Genomic DNA, 19,306 nt, shown 5'->3' on the forward strand with positions numbered 1-19,306 from the left:
TGAGATGGCAATTCCTTTAATCCAAGTCCAGTTCTAGCTGCAAGCCTGGCAATGATTGCCTGAGGGTCTGAGCAGTGGCTTCCTTCTCTCTTATCCCAGGTAAGTCGCTCAAAAACAAATATTCCAGATTACTGTAAAGAAGAAGAAGAAATATTTAATTTAGCAAAAGCTGCTGACTGCACTGGAAGACAGGCACACATTAAGCCCGCTATGAGCTTGCAGGGCAGCAGCTGAAGAAGGAGCAAAAAGGGTTTTCTCGTGTGTGTGTTTCTTTGTGGCTGATTAGCTGCTCTCCCTGTGCAAAGGTCAGAGGGGGCAGGGTTTCTGTTGAGGCAGGTGATTAGCTGTGGGAGGAGCTTATCAGAGCTTGCAGGGCAGCGGCGCGCGCAGTTTGATCCATCTTTTAGATTCAGGGGAGCTAGTCTCAAACGTTTGTTGGGGGAGACCTAGGTTTTTTTTGGGGGGGAGTTATTTGTCCTGTCTTCACGCTTTTTATGATGGAGGACCACTGTAGTCACCCCCAACGACACGTTCTCAAGATGGAGGGTGAGGGAACAGCTGCAGTCGCCTGCGGTTCCTGCACAATGTTTGCCATCTTGCCAAAGGTTGCATGCAGCTTTACCTGCAGCAATTGCATGTTGACTGCCCTCTTAAAAGACAAAGTCCAGCAACTGGAGGAATGTGTAGCTACGCTCCAAAGAATTAGAGAGCTGGAGCTCTTCTTGGAAGCAACAGAGCAAACCGTCTCCACCAAGGAGGAGACAGGGGACTCCCCTGAGAAGGAGGCTAGTTCACCAACACAGGAGCCAGATATATGGAGAAACGTGACTCAAAGAAGTAGGAGGCCCAGGGTTCGCTCTGATTGTTTAGAAATACACAATCGCTTTGAGGTCCTCTCCCCTAGCATGGAAGACGAAGAGCAGACTCCATTTGAGGATCTCTCCCTCATTACAGTCGATCAGGTATATGAAGACGAGCAGCAAAGGCAGTCCTCAGGGAATGTGCAGGCGACCTTGGAACGGACAGCTCACGGAAGAACCCCGACCAGACCTAAGAGGAGGCGTGTCGTGGTGATAGGGGATTCCCTACTGAGGGGAACAGAAGCAGTTATCTGTGGGCCTGACAAGATGTCTCGGGAAGTGTGCTGTCTCCCCGGGGCTAAGATCCAAGATGTAACTGAACGACTGCAAGGAATCATAAAACCCACTGACAAATACCCCTTCCTCTTGGTTCATGTGGGAACCAATGACACTGCAAGCAATAGCCTCCAGAAGATCAAAAGAGATTACGAGGCTCTGGGCAGGAAATTGAAGCAATTAAATGCACAAATTGTCATCTCATCTGTCCTCCCAGTTGAACGACGTGGCCCAGGGAGAGAGGGAAAAATAGTGGAAGTGAACAGCTGGCTTCGCAAATGGTGTAAACAGGAACGGTTTGGATTCTTAGATCACGGACTGCAGTTTCTTGAAGATGGACTTCTGGCAAGCGATGGGCTGCACCTCACAACAGTTGGGACGAATGTTTTTGCCAAAAATCTCAGAAACCTCATCAGGAGGGCTTTAAACTGACTAATGTGGGGGAGGGAGACAGTGCTCCTGAAGGTAGGAGTCTATCAATTGATGAAGATGATCATCCAAATGTCATAGACCAAATGGAGCAAACAGCACGCAGGTCTAGTGGTGGGAGGAAAAAATCCTTAAATAAGAGACACGGGGGAATGATTAATGGACTTCAATGTCTGTACACTAATGCGCAAAGCATGGGAAATAAACAAGATGAGCTTGAGCTCTTGGTACAGCGAACTAAATATGACATAATAGGCATCACTGAAACCTGGTGGGATAAGTCCCACGATTGGAATGTAATAATGGAGGGATACAATCTATTTCAGAGAAACAGACCAGAAAAGAAAGGAGGAGTGGCGTTATATGTCAGGGATGTGTATATATACAAATATCTAAAAGGATGTCACATAGAGGAGGGAGAAAGGTTGTTTTCTGCTGCTCCAGAGAAGCGGACACGGAGCAATGGATCCAAACTACAAGAAAGAAGATTCCACCTAAACATTAGGAAGAACTTCCTGACAGTAAGAGCTGTTCGACAGTGGAATTTGCTGCCAAGGAGTGTGGTGGAGTCTCCTTCTTTGGAGGTCTTTAAGCAGAGGCTTGACAACCATATGTCAGGAGTGTTCTGATGGTGTTTCCTGCTTGGCAGGGGGTTGGACTCGATGGCCCTATGATTCTATGATTCACAGATGCCTTTTATTTTCGTCCAACCAAATTTATATACTGCTTGATTGTAACATAACCTCTAAGTCAGTGGTTCTCAAAGGGTGCTGCAGGAGAGGGTGGCAAGTGTGGCGGGAAAGTTCAAGGACAATCAAAGAAGCATTGTAACATTTTAGTGTAGCGCAGGACCAAAATGTTTTTTTTATTTGCAGAATATTGATATCGACATCTTTTCAAAACGTGAGCAAGAGCATCAGGTGGCCCTGATGAAAATCCTAGTTGCGTTTTCCAACACCAATTAAAAAATTGATGCGGCAGGAGCAATTTTTTATTCTGAAAGTGCATCTCCCTTGTCCCCTCCAACAATTTGGCTTGGGGGGAAAATGCCTTTCATGGTAGCCAAGAGAAGGAATCTTTGGAGCCTAACTGCAGCAGGGAGAGGGCTCCTGTAAGTCACCCACATTTTCTGTTGGTGGTTGTGAGAACAACAGGGTTCATGAAGCAGCAAAAACGCAGGGCTGCCCTTGGCGGCTTTGCATACCTGAGCTTATGCAGCGCAATGACGCCTTTGTCCGTGACGTTCCCGCAGGAAATGATCCACAGGCGCAGGAGGCTTCTCTGCAGGTTGGGCGTCTGGCTCAACCGCTGCAAGCACTCGTCGTGGATGTACATGCACTTGCAAAGCCGGATTTCCTCCACGTACTCCAGGCCGTCTGAAACAGGCAGAACGTCAAGGAGGAGGACTTGCAACACACAACCGGCCTGAAGATCTACAGCTTTTGCCCATGCAAGTGATAAAGTCTCCTTGTGGAGACTTCACCACCTGAGAAAGGGCGGGGTCTATGTTCCACAGTGCGACCTGTATAAGCAGGCAATGATCTAAACCAGATTTCAACAACCTTTTTGGACCAGTTGTGTAGATTTCAAATTTTGTGAGTGCTGGTGGACAGGGGTGTGTGGCATATTGGGAATATTGACGGACCAAGCTGGTAGCGTTTCAGCTAAAAGATAAAGGTAAAGGGACCCCTGACCATTAGGTCCAGTCGTGGCCGACTCTGGGGTTGCGGCGCTCATCTCGCTTTATTGGCCGAGGGAGCCGGCGTACAGCTTCCGGGACATGTGGCCAGCAGGACTAAGCCGCTTCTGGCGAACCAGAGCAGTGCACGGAAACGCCGTTTACCTTCCCACCGGAGCAAACCTATTTATCTACTTGCACTTTGACTAGCTAGGTTGGCAAGAGCAGGGACCGAGCAACGGGAGCTCACCCCATCACGGGGATTCGAACCGCCGACCTTCTGATCGGCAAGTCCTAGGCTCTGTGGTTTAACCCACAGCGCCACCCGCGTCCCTAGTGTTTCAGCTACTTACCCAAATAATCAAATCCCTTGGCCATGATGCAAGATTCTGTGGCATTAATTGACTGTATCTTATATTTCCCTAATGGTCCCGAAGGGAGAGCATTGTAATCTTGCTGCCATTTGTCCAAGCCTTGGTAACGCACAAGTGCCCCGCAACGAAGGAGCCATTCCGAAGCGGCTCTGTCTGGGCCCACGGCCTGGATCCGCTCATAGTCCACCCTGTAAACGAGGAGGAACAGCTAGTGTTAAGGAGAGTTTTGTTTTTATTTTGCAATCCTCTTTTAAAGGCATTCAGGTTTGGTGGCCATTAGCACCTCTTGTGGGAGTGAGTGCCATAGGCTAACGGTGCGCTGGGTGACCCCTTACTTGCTCTGCCTTCTGTTATTGGGCCCTGCTAGGCCTATGTAGTGTAAACAAGTGTAAAGTGATTCAAGTCAGAGCAATCAATAAATTCACATATATGCTTTTGGGGTCTGAAGTGGCAAGTGACCTGGGGTTTGCAGTAGATAGCTCAATGAATATGTCAACTCAGTGTGTGGCAGCTGTAAAAAAAGTCCATTCCGTGCCTAGAGATCATTAAAGGTCTCATTAAAGATCATTAGACCAGACAAGAAAGGAGGAGGAGTGGCGTTATATGTCAGGGATGTGTATACCTGTGAAGAGATCCAAGATTTAGAACCTCAAAGCCAAAGTGAGAGCATTTGGGTCAAAATTAAGGGAGAGAAGAATAACAGTGACCTCATTGTGGGAGTTTACTATAGATCCCCAAGCCAAACGGAGGACATAGATGATGCCTTCCTGGAACAGATGGCCAAGCATGCAAAAGGAAGGGAGATAGTAGTAATGGGGGACTTCAATTACCCGGATATTTGTTGGATGTCAAACTCAGCCAAGAGCATAAGGTCAAACAGATTCCTCACTGGCCTTGCAGACAACTTCATTGTCCAGAAAGTGGGAGAAGCAACAAGAGGAACAGCCATTTTAGATCTGGTCCTAACCAATGTTGATGACCTGGTTAGTGGGACAGTAAGAGCTGTTTGACAGTGGAATTTGCTGCCAAGGAGTGTGGTGGAGTCTCCTTCTTTGGAGGTCTTTAAGCAGAGGCGTGACAACCATATGTCAGGAGTGCTCTGATGGTGTTTCCTGCTTGGCAGGGGGTTGGACTCGATGGCCCTTGTGGTCTCTTCCAACTCTATGATTCTATGATTCTAAAGGTAAAGGACCCCTGGATGGTTAAGTCCAGTCAAAGGCGACTCTGGGGTTGCGACGTTCATCTTGCTTTCAGGCCAAGGGAGCCGGCATTTGTCCGCAGACAGCTTTCCGGGTCATGTGGCCAGCATGACTGAGCTGCTTCTGGCGAACCAGAGCAGCACACAGAAACGCCGGTTACCTTCCTTCCGGAGCAGTACCTATTTATCTACTTGCACTGGCATGCTTTCGAACTGCTAGGTTGGCAGGAGCTGGGACAGAGCAATGGGAGCTCACTAAGTCACGGGGATTCGAACCGCCGACCTTCTGATCGGCAAGTCCAAGAGGCTCAGTGGTTTAGACCACAGCGCCACCTGCATGCCTATCTAGGGATGATTAGGCAAGGAATTGAAAATAAAACTGCTGGCATCCTAATGTTTGGAATACTGTGCAAAGTTCCGATTGCCTCACCTCAAAAAGGATATTGTAGAGTTAGAAACATTTCAGGAAATTGCGAGCAAAACGATTAAGGGGGTGGAGGGACTCCCCTATGGAGAAAGGCTGCAGCGTTTGGGGCTTTCCAGTTTAGAGAAAACGCAAGAAAGAAGTCACACGATGGAAGTTTACAAAATTATGCGTGGCACGGGGAAAGCAGACAGAGAAAAGTTTTTCGCCTTCTCCAGCAGTGCTAGAACTCAGGGGCATTCAGTGAAGCTAAATGCTGGAAGATCCACAACAGGCAGAAGAAAGGGCTTCTTCACACGGCACATGGTTAATCTTTGGAACTCCCTGCCACAGTAGGCAGCGACGGCCACCAGCCTAGAGGGCTTTAAAAGACAAATGGGTTTCAATTCGCAGTGTCCTTTGTGAGAGCTCATTTATTTGTTCTGGCCAGCACACTTACTTGTTGAAAACAGCATTAAGCCATCCCCAAAAACTCCTGCCTGTATCCCAGAAGGGCTGCCTCTTTAATAAGCCCGCCCGACGTGTCAACGCTCCAATCAGCATCATTCAGCTTCTGAAAAAGACACAGCAGCGGTTAAGCGGATTCCCGCACAAAGAACACACAACATTTGTTGGCAGGTATAAGAGTTACAAATAAAGACGGTCTATTAAGGAAGTGCTATAAAACACTAATAATAATAATGATCTTCAGCATTCATAGAAATCGTTTCAAGGATTAAAAAAATTCATAGGTTGTCTCACTAAATGCTTAGAACAGGTTTATGCGACAATATAACAACTAACTGGTAGTCTTTAATATGCCACAAAATAGTACTTTTTGCATCTGAACTGAGGTTTCCTACGTTGAATAGATCCAGATTAAAATTTAGGCCCTAATGAAATCAGTGGGGCCATGAGCATAGCCAGGATTTTTGTTGGGGGTGGGGCAGAACCACAGTTTTCTAAGTATTTTTATTGATTTCTATTTATTTATGGGGGGGACAGCTGCCTTTCCCTGCCCCCCTCCCCTTGGCCCATGAGTGGGGGATGTTTGCAATGACCTAATCTCGCCGGTCTCAAAGGGAACTAGTTGCAATTTGCTAGGTATGGATTTACCCTTTGGGTCCCTTCCAGTTCTACCATCCTATATGACTCCAGGCAAAGGATCCCTGCTGCCCTGCAAGGGGCTGGACTAGATTGACCCTTGTGGTCCCTCCCAGCTCTACCATGCCATGCAGACCAGGGCCGGATTTAGGTTTGATGAGGCCCTAAGCTACTGAAGGTAACAGGGCCCTTTATATGCCCTGCTGTCCTTTGCCCACAACAAATTTTCGCTGTTTTTGTGTGTCGAATATATGCTATATATATATATATATGGTAACTTATGGACCTAATCGGTATCTAAAGCCATTTGCACGTAACAAAATATGTATTTTATCAAAATATATTAAAAAATTGTCCAGTAGCACCTTAAGACACTTCTTCAGATACACTGAAACAGAACTCTATTTTTCAATTTTTTTATTTTAAATATTTATTTTATCAAACTAATTGTTGAACTGAAACACAATTAAGAAGAAGTATATTAATAGTGTTTGGGGAGGGGGGCAAGAGAGTGGGGCCCTAAGCTATAGCTTGTTTAGCTTATACGTAAATCTGGCACCGAACTGCAGACTGACGGGTAGCAGCAAACAACGGCGTTTCTGAATGCAGGTCGCTTTGCAAGATGCAAGTTGCTTTGGGCTGCCTTGGGCAAGACAAACTAGCAATAGCAATAATAATATGATGGTGGTGGTGGACGTTTCCTGGGAAAAGAGGACATATAGCAGCAGCAACAGCAACTTGCATAAACAACAACAATAACAACAATTTGCATAAAAGACGTTTCTGAACCCAGGTCGCTTTGCAAGATGCAAGTCGCTTTGAGCTGCCTTGGGCAAGACAAAATAGCAATAGCAATAGTAATAATAATAATAATATGGTGGTGGTGGACGTGTCCTGGGAAAAGAGGACATATAGCAGCAGCAGCAGCAACAACAACAACTTGCATAAACAACAGCAACAATTTGCATAAACGTTTCTGAACCCAGGTCTTTTTGCAAGATGTAAATCGCTTTGAGCTGCCTTGGGCAAGACAAAATAGCAATAGCAATAATAACAGGATGATGGTGGTGGATGTGTCCTGGGAAAAGAGGACATATAGCAGCAGCAGCAGCAGCAACAACTTGCATAAATGACGTTTCTGAACCCAGGTCGCTTTGCAAGATGCAAGTCGCTTTGGGCTGCCTTGGGCAAGACAAAATAGCAATAGCCATAATAATAATAATAATAATAATAATAATAATAATAATAATAATAATAATAATAATATGATGGTGGTGGTGGGCGTGTCCTGGGAAAAGAGGACATATAGCAGCAGCGGCAGCAACAACTTGCATAAATGACGTTTCTGAACCCAGGTCGCTTTACAAGATGCAAGTCCCTTTGGGCTGCCTTGGGCAAGACAAAATAGCAATAGCCATAATAATAATAATAATAATAATAATAATAATACTAATAATAATATGATGGTGGTGGTGGGCGTGTCCTGGGAAAAGAGGACATATAGCAGCAGCAGCAACAACAACTTGCATAAATGACGTTTCTGAACCCAGGTCGCTTTACAAGATGCAAGTCGCTTTGGGCTGCCTTGGGCAAGACAAAATAGCAATAGCCATAATAATAATAATAATAATAATAATATGATGGTGGTGGTGGGCGTGTCCTGGGAAAAGAGGACATATAGCAGCAGCAACAACAACTTGCATAAACAACAACAATAACAACAATTTGCATAAAAGACGTTTCTCAACACAGGTCGCTTTGCAAGATGCAAGTCGCTTTGGGCTGCCTTGGGCAAGACAAAATAGCAATAGCCATAATAATAATAATAATATGATGGTGGTGGTGGGCGTGTCCTGGGAAAAGAGGACATAGGGCAGCAGCAACAACAACAACAACAACAACAATTTGCATAAGCAGCAACAATTTGCATCAAGAGCAACCCCCGCTTGCCTGCTCGCCTCCCCCCGGATCCCTTCTTCCTTCCCGGCGCTGCAGGCCCTGGCGGCGGGGCGAGGGCGAGGCGAGGCCGCGGCGGCGTGGGGCCCGGCCGGCCTGGCTCCTCCTCGGGGCGGCGCCTGGTCGGGAGGGAGGCGGCTCCGGAGAACCATGGCCCCGCTGTGCGGCCGGGCCTGCGTGTGGCGGGGCGGGCGGGCGCGCTGGCTGCGGCTCCCCCCGGCGCCGGCCCGCCTTCTCCCCGCCAGGCACCTCGGAGGGAGCCCCGGGAGGTGAGCGGGGCGGGACGGGAGGGCAGGAGAACCGGCGCAGCTTCGGGGGAATTGAGGGAGAAGTGAAGCAGGCTCGGGCTGAGGGCAGGCCTAGGCCCGCCAGGTGTCTGGGGACTACAATTCCCATCATCCCACGCGCTGGTCCTGTTAGAGAGGGATCATGGGAGTTGTAGTCCCAAAACAGCTGGAGCCCGGCTTAGGCCCCCTCTCTTGGCCCCCCCCCCAAAAAAAATTAAAGGAAACAAAAAACTGGATGTCCATTTCAAAAATATAAGATAAAAAACAAATAAAACCTACATTGTCAATATTTGAAGCGGGCTAGGAGAAGAGTTGGAGGAAGACTGGAAGAAATTCAAAGACTATCTTCAGAAATATTGTAAAATTAATGAATGTTAAAATGATGTTTGGATTGAAAATAAGTGGCTTTAGCAACAAAGTTAATAAGAATATGCAAGAATGAATTGATAATGGATGAAAATATAGATTATAATATGTTAAGATACAGTCAAGATAAATGAAAGAGGGTAAGGATTTGCTGATTTGATTATTTAAATGGGAATACAAAAAGGGGAGGTGTGAGGAGGCCAAGGAAATAAGTTAATGAGTTTAAAGTCACAAAGAACTGATTTGTTTTTAATTCTCTCTTTTGTATTTGTAATCTGTATTTTTATTCTTCTTTTTTCTTTTTTATGTATTTTTCTATGTTCTTTTTTTTGTATCTTTTTTTCTTAATATTACCTTTTTATTTCGTAAACCTATGTCTTTGTAAAACCTCAATAAATATTTTATAAAAAAAATAATAATATTTGAAGCGGGCTTGGCTGGGAGGGCATAAGGACCAGTGCCAGGTTTACATATAAGCGAAACAAGCTCTAGCTTAGGGCACCACTCACTTGCCCCCCCACAAAAGGGCAAAAAAAACCTGGATGTACATCCTGAGGTACCACTGTAATTGATATAAAGGTAAAGGGACCCCTGACCATTAGGTCCAGTCGCGGACGACTCTGGGCTTGCGGCGCTCATCTCGCTTTATTGGCCGAGGGAGCCGGCGTACAGCTTCTGGGTCATGTGGCCAGCAGGACTAAGCCGCTTCTGGCGAACCAGAGCAGCGCACAGAAATGCCGTTTCCCTTCCCGCCAGAGCGGTACCTATTTATCTACTTGCACTTTGACGTGCTTTCGAACTGCTGGGTTGGCAGGAGCAGGGACTGAGCAACGGGAGCTCACCCCGTCACGGGGATTTGAACCGCCAACCTTCTGATCGGCAAGTCCTAGGCTTTGTGGTTTAACCCGCAGCACCACCTGCGTCCCTTATGTAAAAAAAATCTTGCAAAAAAAGCAAAAACAAAACAGACCCCTCTTGGAAATTGTCTGATAGCTTTTGACCGAAATAAGTTCTTTGCTAGTGTGGAGCGTGTGATTTTCATCCTTCTCAAACCCGTTTTTAATAGCACTTTCGATGTGGCTGTTGTCGGCGCTGGGATTGTGGGGCTGGCATCGGCCAGGGAGCTCAGCCTGCGACATTCATCCCTCACTTTTGGAGTGCTGGAAAAGGAGAAGGAGTTGGGTATGATATCTGAATCTGATAAAAGAGCTCATCGCCTTCCGTATTAGTTTCCCTCATGCATTTTTAAATTCCGCCTGCCCCATCTTCCAGATTTGGTGGTGGTTGCTTAAATGGCTTACTAAAAGGCATCGTTCAGTTAGGCGCAATCCAGTGGGAACTTTTCTTGTAAGGGGCCAATTTTGTACAATTTCCCATTTATCTTAAAAGGCCTACTGCATGGAAAGGGGTACTCTCCACCCTGCCCCTTCTTCCACCAAAATAAGGCTTGGAAGAAGACTTTATTGTCACCAGTAAGAACCTTTTTCCAAGCCTAATTGCAAAGGGGGGGCAATTTGGAGGGGCGGTGGCAGTGGATGGGGGACGAGCTAATCCACCATTGCAAACTTTTCCTTCTACATTTCTGGTCAGTTTACACCGCATTTATAGTTACTTCTCGTGGCTTGAAGTCTGAAAAATCACCTGGCGGTTTAAATATGTATTTCACCTGACAAAAAGAATAATGGTCCATGCAGCATGTATTTCAACATCTCTCCTTATTTGTAACACATCTTTCCGACTAGCCTTTCATCAGAGTGGACACAACAGCGGTGTTATTCACAGTGGGATCTACTACAAACCGGGATCTCTGAAAGCGAAGCTGTGTGTGGAGGGGGCTGCCCTCTGCTACGAGTACTGTGACCAAAAGGGAATCCCGTATAAACAATGCGGCAAGGTATGGTAGGTGCAGCACTTTTTGCTTTTCTGTTCCAGCAACTCTTAATATCCTTGTAGAGCACTGTAAATCAAAAGAGCCCTTACGCTTTTGCTTTATACATTTGAATTTTCTGACTGCCGTAAGAACAGTCTCTTAAGGCCATACAGACAGAGCTGTTCCACCTGGCTTTTGGTTTGGACTCAGTCTGACCGTTATGTTTCCCTCCCCTTATGGTTTTGATCTATGAGCTACTATTAAAGTGAGGCTGCATTTTAAATTGTATTTCAACCTGTATTTTAAATTGGTTTTTTCCTTTCCTCCCCTATTATGTTTTTATTATAATTTTACTGGTATTAGCCACCCTGAGCCCGACTCTGGTCGGGGAGGGCGGGGTATATATAATTTATTATTATTATTACTATTAGTGGTACATCGGCAATGAATTAACTGAGTTTCCTGGTCTTAATTAGGGGTTTTGCTCAGTGAAGCCCTAATCATGAACTGGACCCCAGATATAGCTATTAAAAAAAAAAACCACTCTGAAAATGCTCTGAAAAAACTGTTGTAATGCTCACAATGCAAAATTTCATAGAGTTCCAATTTTGGCTCTACAGTGCCATCTAGTCTCACAGTGTTATAATGCATTTATAATGTTCTATTTTTACTAATGTAGCTGAGTCCTTGACCTTTTGGATATATCGGGGGAAACACATCAACTGGTAGATTGGTAGATCACGGGATACCTGTGGTAGATCATGGGACCTCTTGCACCCCGCCCCCAAAAAAGCATAACAACTTTGATTTCCAAAAAAAGTTCAACAACTAGATCACTGCCAGTTTTTTTTTATAGTGGAAGTAGATTGCAGTCTCTTGGAAGTTGGACAAGCCTGACCTATGCCAAGTTTTTGAAAAGAGGATTAACCTTCCCCTAAAGGAAACACATACACACATTCATATCACCATATCATACTTTGCCCCCCTCACACTATAGCTAAAACTACTGCTGCAATCTAATACCGCTGATATTACTGTACTATCTCTCCTCTCTCTTTCAACTCTCTTTTTGTCTCTCTCTTCTCTTTTACTCTAATCCCCCCTCTCCCCCCCTCCGTCTCCCCCCTTCTTCTTTCCTTCTTCTTCTTCCTTTTTCTCCCTCCACCCTTTACATATAGCCTATTTGTCTGTCTCTATTTCTGAGCGCACTCCCAACCCCAACTTCCACCTTAACTAGACCCCAATACCCCTTTTGGGTATATACAACCCCCTCCTAAACACATATTTCCCCTGGCCCCACCCCTCTAATCTCTTTTATCTCTACCTGCTAACCCCCCCCCCCTTTTATATGAACTGTCTGTCTATCCATCTCTGCTTACCTGCCCCCCCCCCCGCTTTGGCGGCACCGCTGAGGCAACTAGAGAAACCCTAGAGAAGTTCTTAAAACACAGGCTAGAAGTGACACAAATGACCACCTAATCCAAACGCTCTGTAAAAGCCACCAGCCAGCAACGCCTGATCAGCCCAGCAACCCAACAATACCCAGGAATTACCACTGCCACAACTCCTAACCACCACACGCCCTACTCCAAGAGGACGCCAAGCCAACCTCAAACCAAAACCATTAGGGAGACTGAGATGACACCAACCAGGGAGATGGCAAACAATGCTAATACCGTAACTCCCCTTCAAGATGATGACCACCCAGTAACGAAACGAGATCTGAGGGAAATGGAAGCAAGATTAGAAGCACGATTAGAAGAAACACTGAAGGCCACAATGGCTCCCATGCAGGTACTAATCAACAATCTAACCTCCAAAGTGGAAGCTCTAGAGAACAAGAACCAAATGCAAGAAAGAATAATAGAGCAATACCGGGAGGAGAACGCACGTGTGAACAAGAAACTGGATGAACTGGTAAACCAAATGGAAGCAGAACACAGAGAGATGAAAATTAAGCAAGCCGACCTTGAAGACCGCAATAGACGTTGTAACATCCGCTTCCGCAACTTTCCTGAAAAAACAGAGGAGAAAAGCCCAGCAGACCTAATTATACGCTGGCTGAAAAACACAATCCCAAGCCTGAAACCTGAGGCAGATGACTTGGAGAGGGCTCACAGAGCCCTAAAACCTATGCCAAAACCCAGCGCCCCCCCAAGAGACATCATTGTATGCTTCACACGCTACAAAAAGAAGGAAGAGGTATGGAACAACCTCAGAAACTCAACCAACCTTCGATATGGAGAAACCCCCATTCTGGCCCTACAGGACCTATCTCAGGATACCCTAAACCGAAGGAAAAGCCTGCGCCCATGCACCCAGCGTCTCCAACAAGCAGGGATCAAATACCGATGGGGCTTCCCCTTCCGCCTCATTGTAACAACCAATACAACACAACACATGGCTACCAACATACCTGAGGCCCTGCAACTACTAAAGAACCTTGAACTCGACCTCCCACCGGAATGGCAACCGACAAACCCACCAAGTGACAGCCCCAACCACGAGGAAACAACAGCAAACAACTGGACGACGGTACAGAAGAAAAAGAAACAACAGAAGCGGCACAACAACGCAAACCAATACAGACAAGCATCATGCTCAGAACCGTCCCGCCGGCCATACGACACAAGAAACCAGACCAAGATTAACCAAACCAGTTCATCGCAGATGGACAACCCTACAACAGCAACAACCGCAGCTGAATGAAGCAACCAGGAAGAAACCACAAACTGAAGGACTGGTGATTTCCCCCCCCCGTTCCCCCTCTCTCCCCCCCAAAACATAGATTTAGTTAACACCATCAACATCCCCCCCAGCCCCGCACCCCCACAGAAATCCCCACCCCAACACCAGTCCAGACGACCTCAACCACATTCCCCATCACCCACACCTTCAACATCTCCATACTAAGGAAAAACAACTCCTCCAACCTTAATAACACAACCCACAATCAGGCTAAAATCTGATAAAATCAACCAGCACTATGGTGGCACCAGAGCGTACCAGCACCCACATCCCCACCCCAACACACCAACAATGTTGCTCATAACATTGGCAACATTGCTTATGAACCTTATACTTGACAGCGACGTTACAAAGTCACTTCACACTGTCTCACTGATCTCCCCCTATCGCAAACAACAGGGGGGATGGCCTGTCCTTGAACACGGCCTTCCACACCAGCTGAGACCTAGGACCAACCGGCTAAATGCCAGATGGCCTAAAATACCCCAAACAAACACCTATATGACTACATATAGGAAACTCTCTACAACTTACCCCCTACTCTTTAACCCAAATCTTACTCTAATCCCATTAGCCCTCCACCCACCACACCCTAGGTCAGCGCAACCCCACTGGTTCTTTAAACAACACGAAGAGAGAGACACAAGACAACCCGAACGGGTTGGCAGGGAATCGCCCCACATAATAGATAAGCAAGATGGCTAACCTAAAAGCAATTACATTAAACGTGAGGGGGCTGGGAAACCCCATCAAAAGAAAACGCATCACCTCATACATAAACACCATGAAACCACATATCACCTTCCTACAAGAAATACACAACCCACCCAAAGGCAGCAAACTCCTGAGCGACCCCCGCTTCAGTCAACAGTGGGTCGCACGAGGCTCAGGGAAAGCTCGCGGTGTAGCCATAATACTCAGTAGAGACCTGAACTTCACTGCCACAACAGTCCTCAAGGACAAAAAAGGCAGATTCATTTTCGCTAAAGGGACACTAGATGGCAAAATCAAACTGACAATCGGCTCCATATATGCCCCAAACGCGAAACAATTAGAATTCTTCCAGAAGACACTAAACAAATTCCTCTCCTTCTCTGAAGGGGAAGCAATCCTAGGAGGGGACCTCAATCTAAATATGAAAGGTATATCCCTGAAAGACATCCACCCTACAACCCCATGGGCAACCTTCCTCCGAAGGAAACCCCCAACAACAAGGAACTCCTACAAGTTACTAAAAATGCTAAAAAACAGGGGTCTCTACGACATTTGGGGTGAGCAAAACCCGGGAGACATCAGCCATACATTCCAATCGGGACGTCATGATACAGTGTCCAGACTGGACAGCATTCTGCTCACACAGGGTCTGATCCCCTCAGTGGAATCAACAAACATAGGTAACATTAAAATCACAGATCACGCCCCAGTAGAAGTCATCGTTAAAATAGGAGAAGGAACACAAACCACCCCATCATGGTCCTTCAGTCCCATCCTAACTACAAACAAACAAATTAGAGAGAGTCTCACAAAAACCCTCCAAAACTACTTCAAGGAAAACGATGTAGACAATATAACAACCCCCCTCCTATGAGACACAATGAAAGCGGTCACCGGAGGAGCTTGCATAAAAGAGAAAACATTCCTTAAAAAACAAACCTCCTCAAAAATTAGCAAAATAGAACAAGACATCACAGCCCTCTCAACACGCTACAAACAAACAGGATCTAAAAAACTCCTCAAACTTATAGAACAAAAAAGGAGAGAACTAGACTCCCTAGAAATTAACAAAACAATGATCAACATTCTATATTCTAAACAACGTTTCTATGAATATGGAGGGAAAAACTCCAGATTACTAGCAAATAGATGTAGGAAAAAAGCACTCAAAACAAGAATACACTGCATCACCAAAAAAGACGGCAACATAACATTCTCCCCTGAAGAAATAACCTCAGAATTTGCAGAATTCTACTCCAACCTATACACCTCCCATAACCCACCAGAGAAGGAAATCAGAACATTTCTAGCAGGACTGACCATGCCTACCCTAACTGATGAGGAACAGGAATTCATGGACAGCCCTATCACCCCAGAGGAAATAGATGTGGTCCTCAAAAACCTGAAACCACACAAAGCCCCAGGCCCAGACGGCTTCACAGCAGAATTCTATAGGAAATTCAAAGAACCCTTGATGCCCTACATGACCCGCCTATTCAACGACATCATAAAAGGGGGCCCCATCCCCAAAACCTGGATCCACTCCAAAATAGTCTCCATCCCAAAACCACTAAAAGACAGCCTCAAAGTAGAATCATACCGCCCAATCTCATTAATAAACCAAGACTACAAGATATTCACATCAATCTTGGCCAACCGCCTAAAAATCTTCCTACACAAGTTAATAGCCCCAGACCAGACTGGCTTTGTCCCTGGCCGCAATATAACAGACCCCATCAGGAAACTACTGAACCTGATCGAACACAGCAAGGCAACTAAACTCCCATTGACAATTATGTCCCTAGACATCCTCAAAGCCTTTGATTGCTTAGAGTGGAAATACATATTAGCAGTACTAACTAACATGAAATTTGGCCCCAACTTCCTACAAACCCTCAAACAAATATACTCCCAAGCCTCAGCAAAATGCAGAACTAACAATATGGATTCTAATACTATAGCTATCCAAAGAGGCACGAAACAAGGATGCCCACTGTCTCCCTTCTTATTTATCCTGGCTCTGGAACCCTTAGCAATCCGCATCCGAGCAGCTACAGACATCAAGGGAGTGGAAATAAAAGGCAGAACCTATAAATTAGGGCTCTTTGCAGATGACCTAATGGTCACAACACCAGACCCCATAAGCACAGCAACCTCCCTAACCAGAGAACTCAACACATTTGCAATGGTGTCGGGCCTACAGGTAAATTTTACAAAGTCAGAAGCTATGTGCTTCAACACGCCTCCTCACACCCAAAAAGAACTCACGAAGGTCACCAAAATAAAACTCTGCCACACCAAGTTCAGATACCTAGGGGTACAAATAACCAGAAACCTCAATAAATTGTACCTCCACAACTACAAGCCCCTGTGGCGACAAATTAACAAAGATCTAAAGAGATGGAATAACATGAATTTCACTCTCTCAGACAGAATAGCCATGATCAAAATGATCACATTCCCAAAACTAACCTACCTATTCCAAACCCTCCCAATCTGGATCCCCTCAACCCAACTCCGCAGTTGGCAGAGAAAACTACACTCTTTCATCTTCTCACATAAAAAACCAAGAATAAGCCCCAAATACCTGCACCTCCCCACCTCAGAAGGAGGATGGGGAATCCCCAACATAGAAGCATATTACATTGCCAACCAAATACGCCATATAATCCCATATATACTAGAAGATGAGACAAAACAATGGGTACACCTAGAGAGGGACACAATTGAAAATACCTGCACCACAACATACCCACTCCTCCCAAACAAACTAAAGAAAATTCCCGCAACACTTAACAGGTACACACAGACCATGCTCAAAGCATGGAAAACACAAATAGGCAAACTATCCCCAACCCCATCCCCACTAATCCCCCTGGCGTACCACCCATTATTCCACCATGCAGCACAAAACCTCCAGATAAAAACCTGGCGAACCAAAGGCTTATATCGCCTAATAGACTTTTATAAAAATAACAAACCCTTGTCAACACAAGAAATACAAGACAAACTAGAAGACACCCAAATGCCCTGGTTAACACAACACCAACTACATGCCCTCTTAAACAACCCAACAGTAAAATCAGCAGCAACTAGGCCCCTGACAACCTTTGAAAACCTCCTCCTAACAACAAAGGGAAACGGTAAAGGGGCGGTATCCACAATATACAAAATACTACTCCAAAACCCCGCAAATCCCCTAGACGCAATCAAAAAACAATGGGAGAATGACATAGGCTATGAGATTAACCCCACTCAATGGACCAGAATGTGGTCTAAACCCCCCTTTAAATCCATATCAACGAAAAGAAAAGAACTCACCTACAGGTGGTACCTAACACCAAGGAAACTAGCGCTAATACACCCAGGAACCTCACCAAAATGCTGGAGAGGGTGCACCTCCACAGGCACATACCTCCACATGTGGTGGGATTGTCCCAAAATCCAACTATTCTGGACAACAGCCATACAAGAAATATGTAAAATAACTAAACAAGTATTAGACTTCACCCCAGAATTGGCCCTACTAAACATCTTCCAAGACAACAATGCCCATTTACACCACAAAGAACTCATAACCCACCTACTTTCAGCAGCCAGAAACACCATAACCAGACACTGGAGAGACCTGTCAGGAGTAAGCATGGACCAATGGTACCAAATAGTATGGGAAACAGCCCTACTAGAAAAATTAACTAATAAACTGAAACTGACACGGGGACAAACAGAAGAAGACACCTTCACTCCCCTTTATCACATACACAGCCCAACAGGACAACGACAATAAAGGCTCCCCTTTATCACATACACAGCCCAACAGGACAACGACAATAATCCACCAACAGCATACAAATCAATATGGCTAACCTGATCCAAAACACCCACCCACCTCACTCACACACGAAAACAAAGATCACCACAGCCAATCACAAACAATCACACCCTAGGCCAACCCCAACCTCTCTCACCACCAAAGGAACACAAGTGAACAACACAAGCACGCTGACACCAAACTCTACATACATTAAGCATAATAGAAACACCGCTACCCGACCCCACCCCCATCCATCTCCCCTCCCTCCACCCCCCTTTCTTTTTTTCTTTCTTTTTTCTTCTCTCCCTAATGCCTCATCAAATGAAGCGGATTTGTAAAAATGTTACATGGAAGAAAAAAATACGAGGCATTACACTTACACTGTAAAACAAGAAAACCCTTAATAAAATATTTTTTTTAAAAAAGAAAGAAAAGAGGATTAACTTCCATTCCACCAAACTTGTATTTAATTAATATGGCTACATGACGTTACTCCTGCTCCATCCCACACAGCTCGGTTGTCGTTACCTTTGCTCTTTCGTTGCATTTTTACTCTGTGGCTGGCCCACGTTCTGCATTGTAACTTCCTTTATTTCTTCTGCAGCTGATCGTTGCAGCTGAACAGGAAGAAGTTCCGAGACTCAAGGCGCTGTATGAGAGGGGCCTGCAGAACGAGGTCCGCGGACTGAAACTCATCTCTTCCAAAGAAATACAAGCGAAGGAGCCCTACTGCCGGGTACGCGACCTCCTTCGATATGATGCATCTTTTTCATTCTGGGAGCCTTTTGGAGGGGGTTGGGATCTAGGGAAGCCCAGGGCAGCTGTTCACCTCCCCATCTGAATTGCAGTGGTACCTCGGGTTACAAACGCTTCGGTTTACAAACTCCGCTAACCCGGAAGTAGTACTTCGGGTTGCGAACTTTGCCCCAGGATGAGAACGGAAATCGCGTGCCGGCAGCGCGACATCAGCAGGAGGCCCCATTAGCGAAAGCGCATCTCACGTTAAGAAAGGTTTTGGGTTAAGAACGGACCTCCGGAAGGAATTAAGTTTGTAACCCTCCATTAAAGGAGCATAAGAACCTGTCTTCTGACAAGTCACATCATTGATCCATCTAGATAAGAGGTGGATGCCTCTGGCCAGGAGACCATTAATAGCCTATCAGGCTATTATCCCCCAAGCTTCACCCATGGTAGTGACCTCAGCTGATGGGCGTGAGGACAGGATTTAA

At 45.8% G+C, this 19,306-nt stretch overlaps 2 protein-coding genes across 4 annotated transcripts in view; one reads left to right on the forward strand and one right to left on the reverse strand.

Annotated features, from left to right (window-relative positions):
* DMAC2L (distal membrane arm assembly component 2 like) lies at nt 1–8,355 on the reverse strand. 2 transcript variants are annotated; one of them, XM_083621044.1, is made up of 5 exons: nt 8,273–8,355; nt 5,679–5,792; nt 3,597–3,805; nt 2,770–2,941; nt 1–131 (listed from the first exon to the last, which is right to left on the reverse strand). In XM_083621044.1, the coding sequence occupies exons 2-5, from the start codon at nt 5,783–5,785 to the stop codon at nt 17–19; spliced, it is 603 nt and encodes a 200-aa protein (XP_083477170.1). In that variant the 5' UTR covers nt 5,786–5,792; nt 8,273–8,355; the 3' UTR covers nt 1–16. The 2 variants fall into 2 exon arrangements, with proteins under 2 accessions (XP_083477170.1, XP_083477171.1); XM_083621045.1 differs by lacking the exon at nt 8,273–8,355 and adding an exon at nt 8,210–8,235.
* Nucleotides 8,339–19,306, forward strand: part of L2HGDH (L-2-hydroxyglutarate dehydrogenase) — a 26,147-nt gene continuing 15,179 nt past the window's right edge. Inside the window, exons 1-4 of one of the 2 annotated variants that reach the window (XM_083619309.1) lie at nt 8,339–8,547; nt 9,998–10,113; nt 10,674–10,825; nt 18,682–18,813. In XM_083619309.1, coding sequence (XP_083475435.1) covers nt 8,429–8,547; nt 9,998–10,113; nt 10,674–10,825; nt 18,682–18,813 — 519 coding nt within the window. In that variant the 5' untranslated portion in view covers nt 8,339–8,428. Of the gene's footprint in view, nt 8,548–9,997; nt 10,114–10,673; nt 10,831–18,681; nt 18,814–19,306 lie in introns of both variants that reach the window. The other variant, XM_083619308.1, reaches the window with a different exon arrangement.

This window comes from Podarcis filfolensis (genome assembly GCF_964270895.1).
Source record: "Podarcis filfolensis genome assembly, chromosome: 1".
Classification (NCBI taxonomy): Eukaryota; Metazoa; Chordata; class Lepidosauria; order Squamata; family Lacertidae; genus Podarcis; species Podarcis filfolensis.

Bases quoted from the DNA above. Each gene is read 5' to 3' on its own strand.
- DMAC2L (XM_083621044.1), bottom strand. From the start codon at position 5,785: ATGATGCTGATTGGAGCGTTGACACGTCGGGCGGGCTTATTAAAGAGG. The intron at 3,806-5,678 runs GTAAGTGTGCTG...CCTCGTTTACAG, and splicing joins CTTAATGCTGTTTTCAACAA to GGTGGACTATGAGCGGATCC. The intron at 2,942-3,596 runs GTAAGTAGCTGA...TGCCTGTTTCAG, and splicing joins CAAGGGATTTGATTATTTGG to ACGGCCTGGAGTACGTGGAG.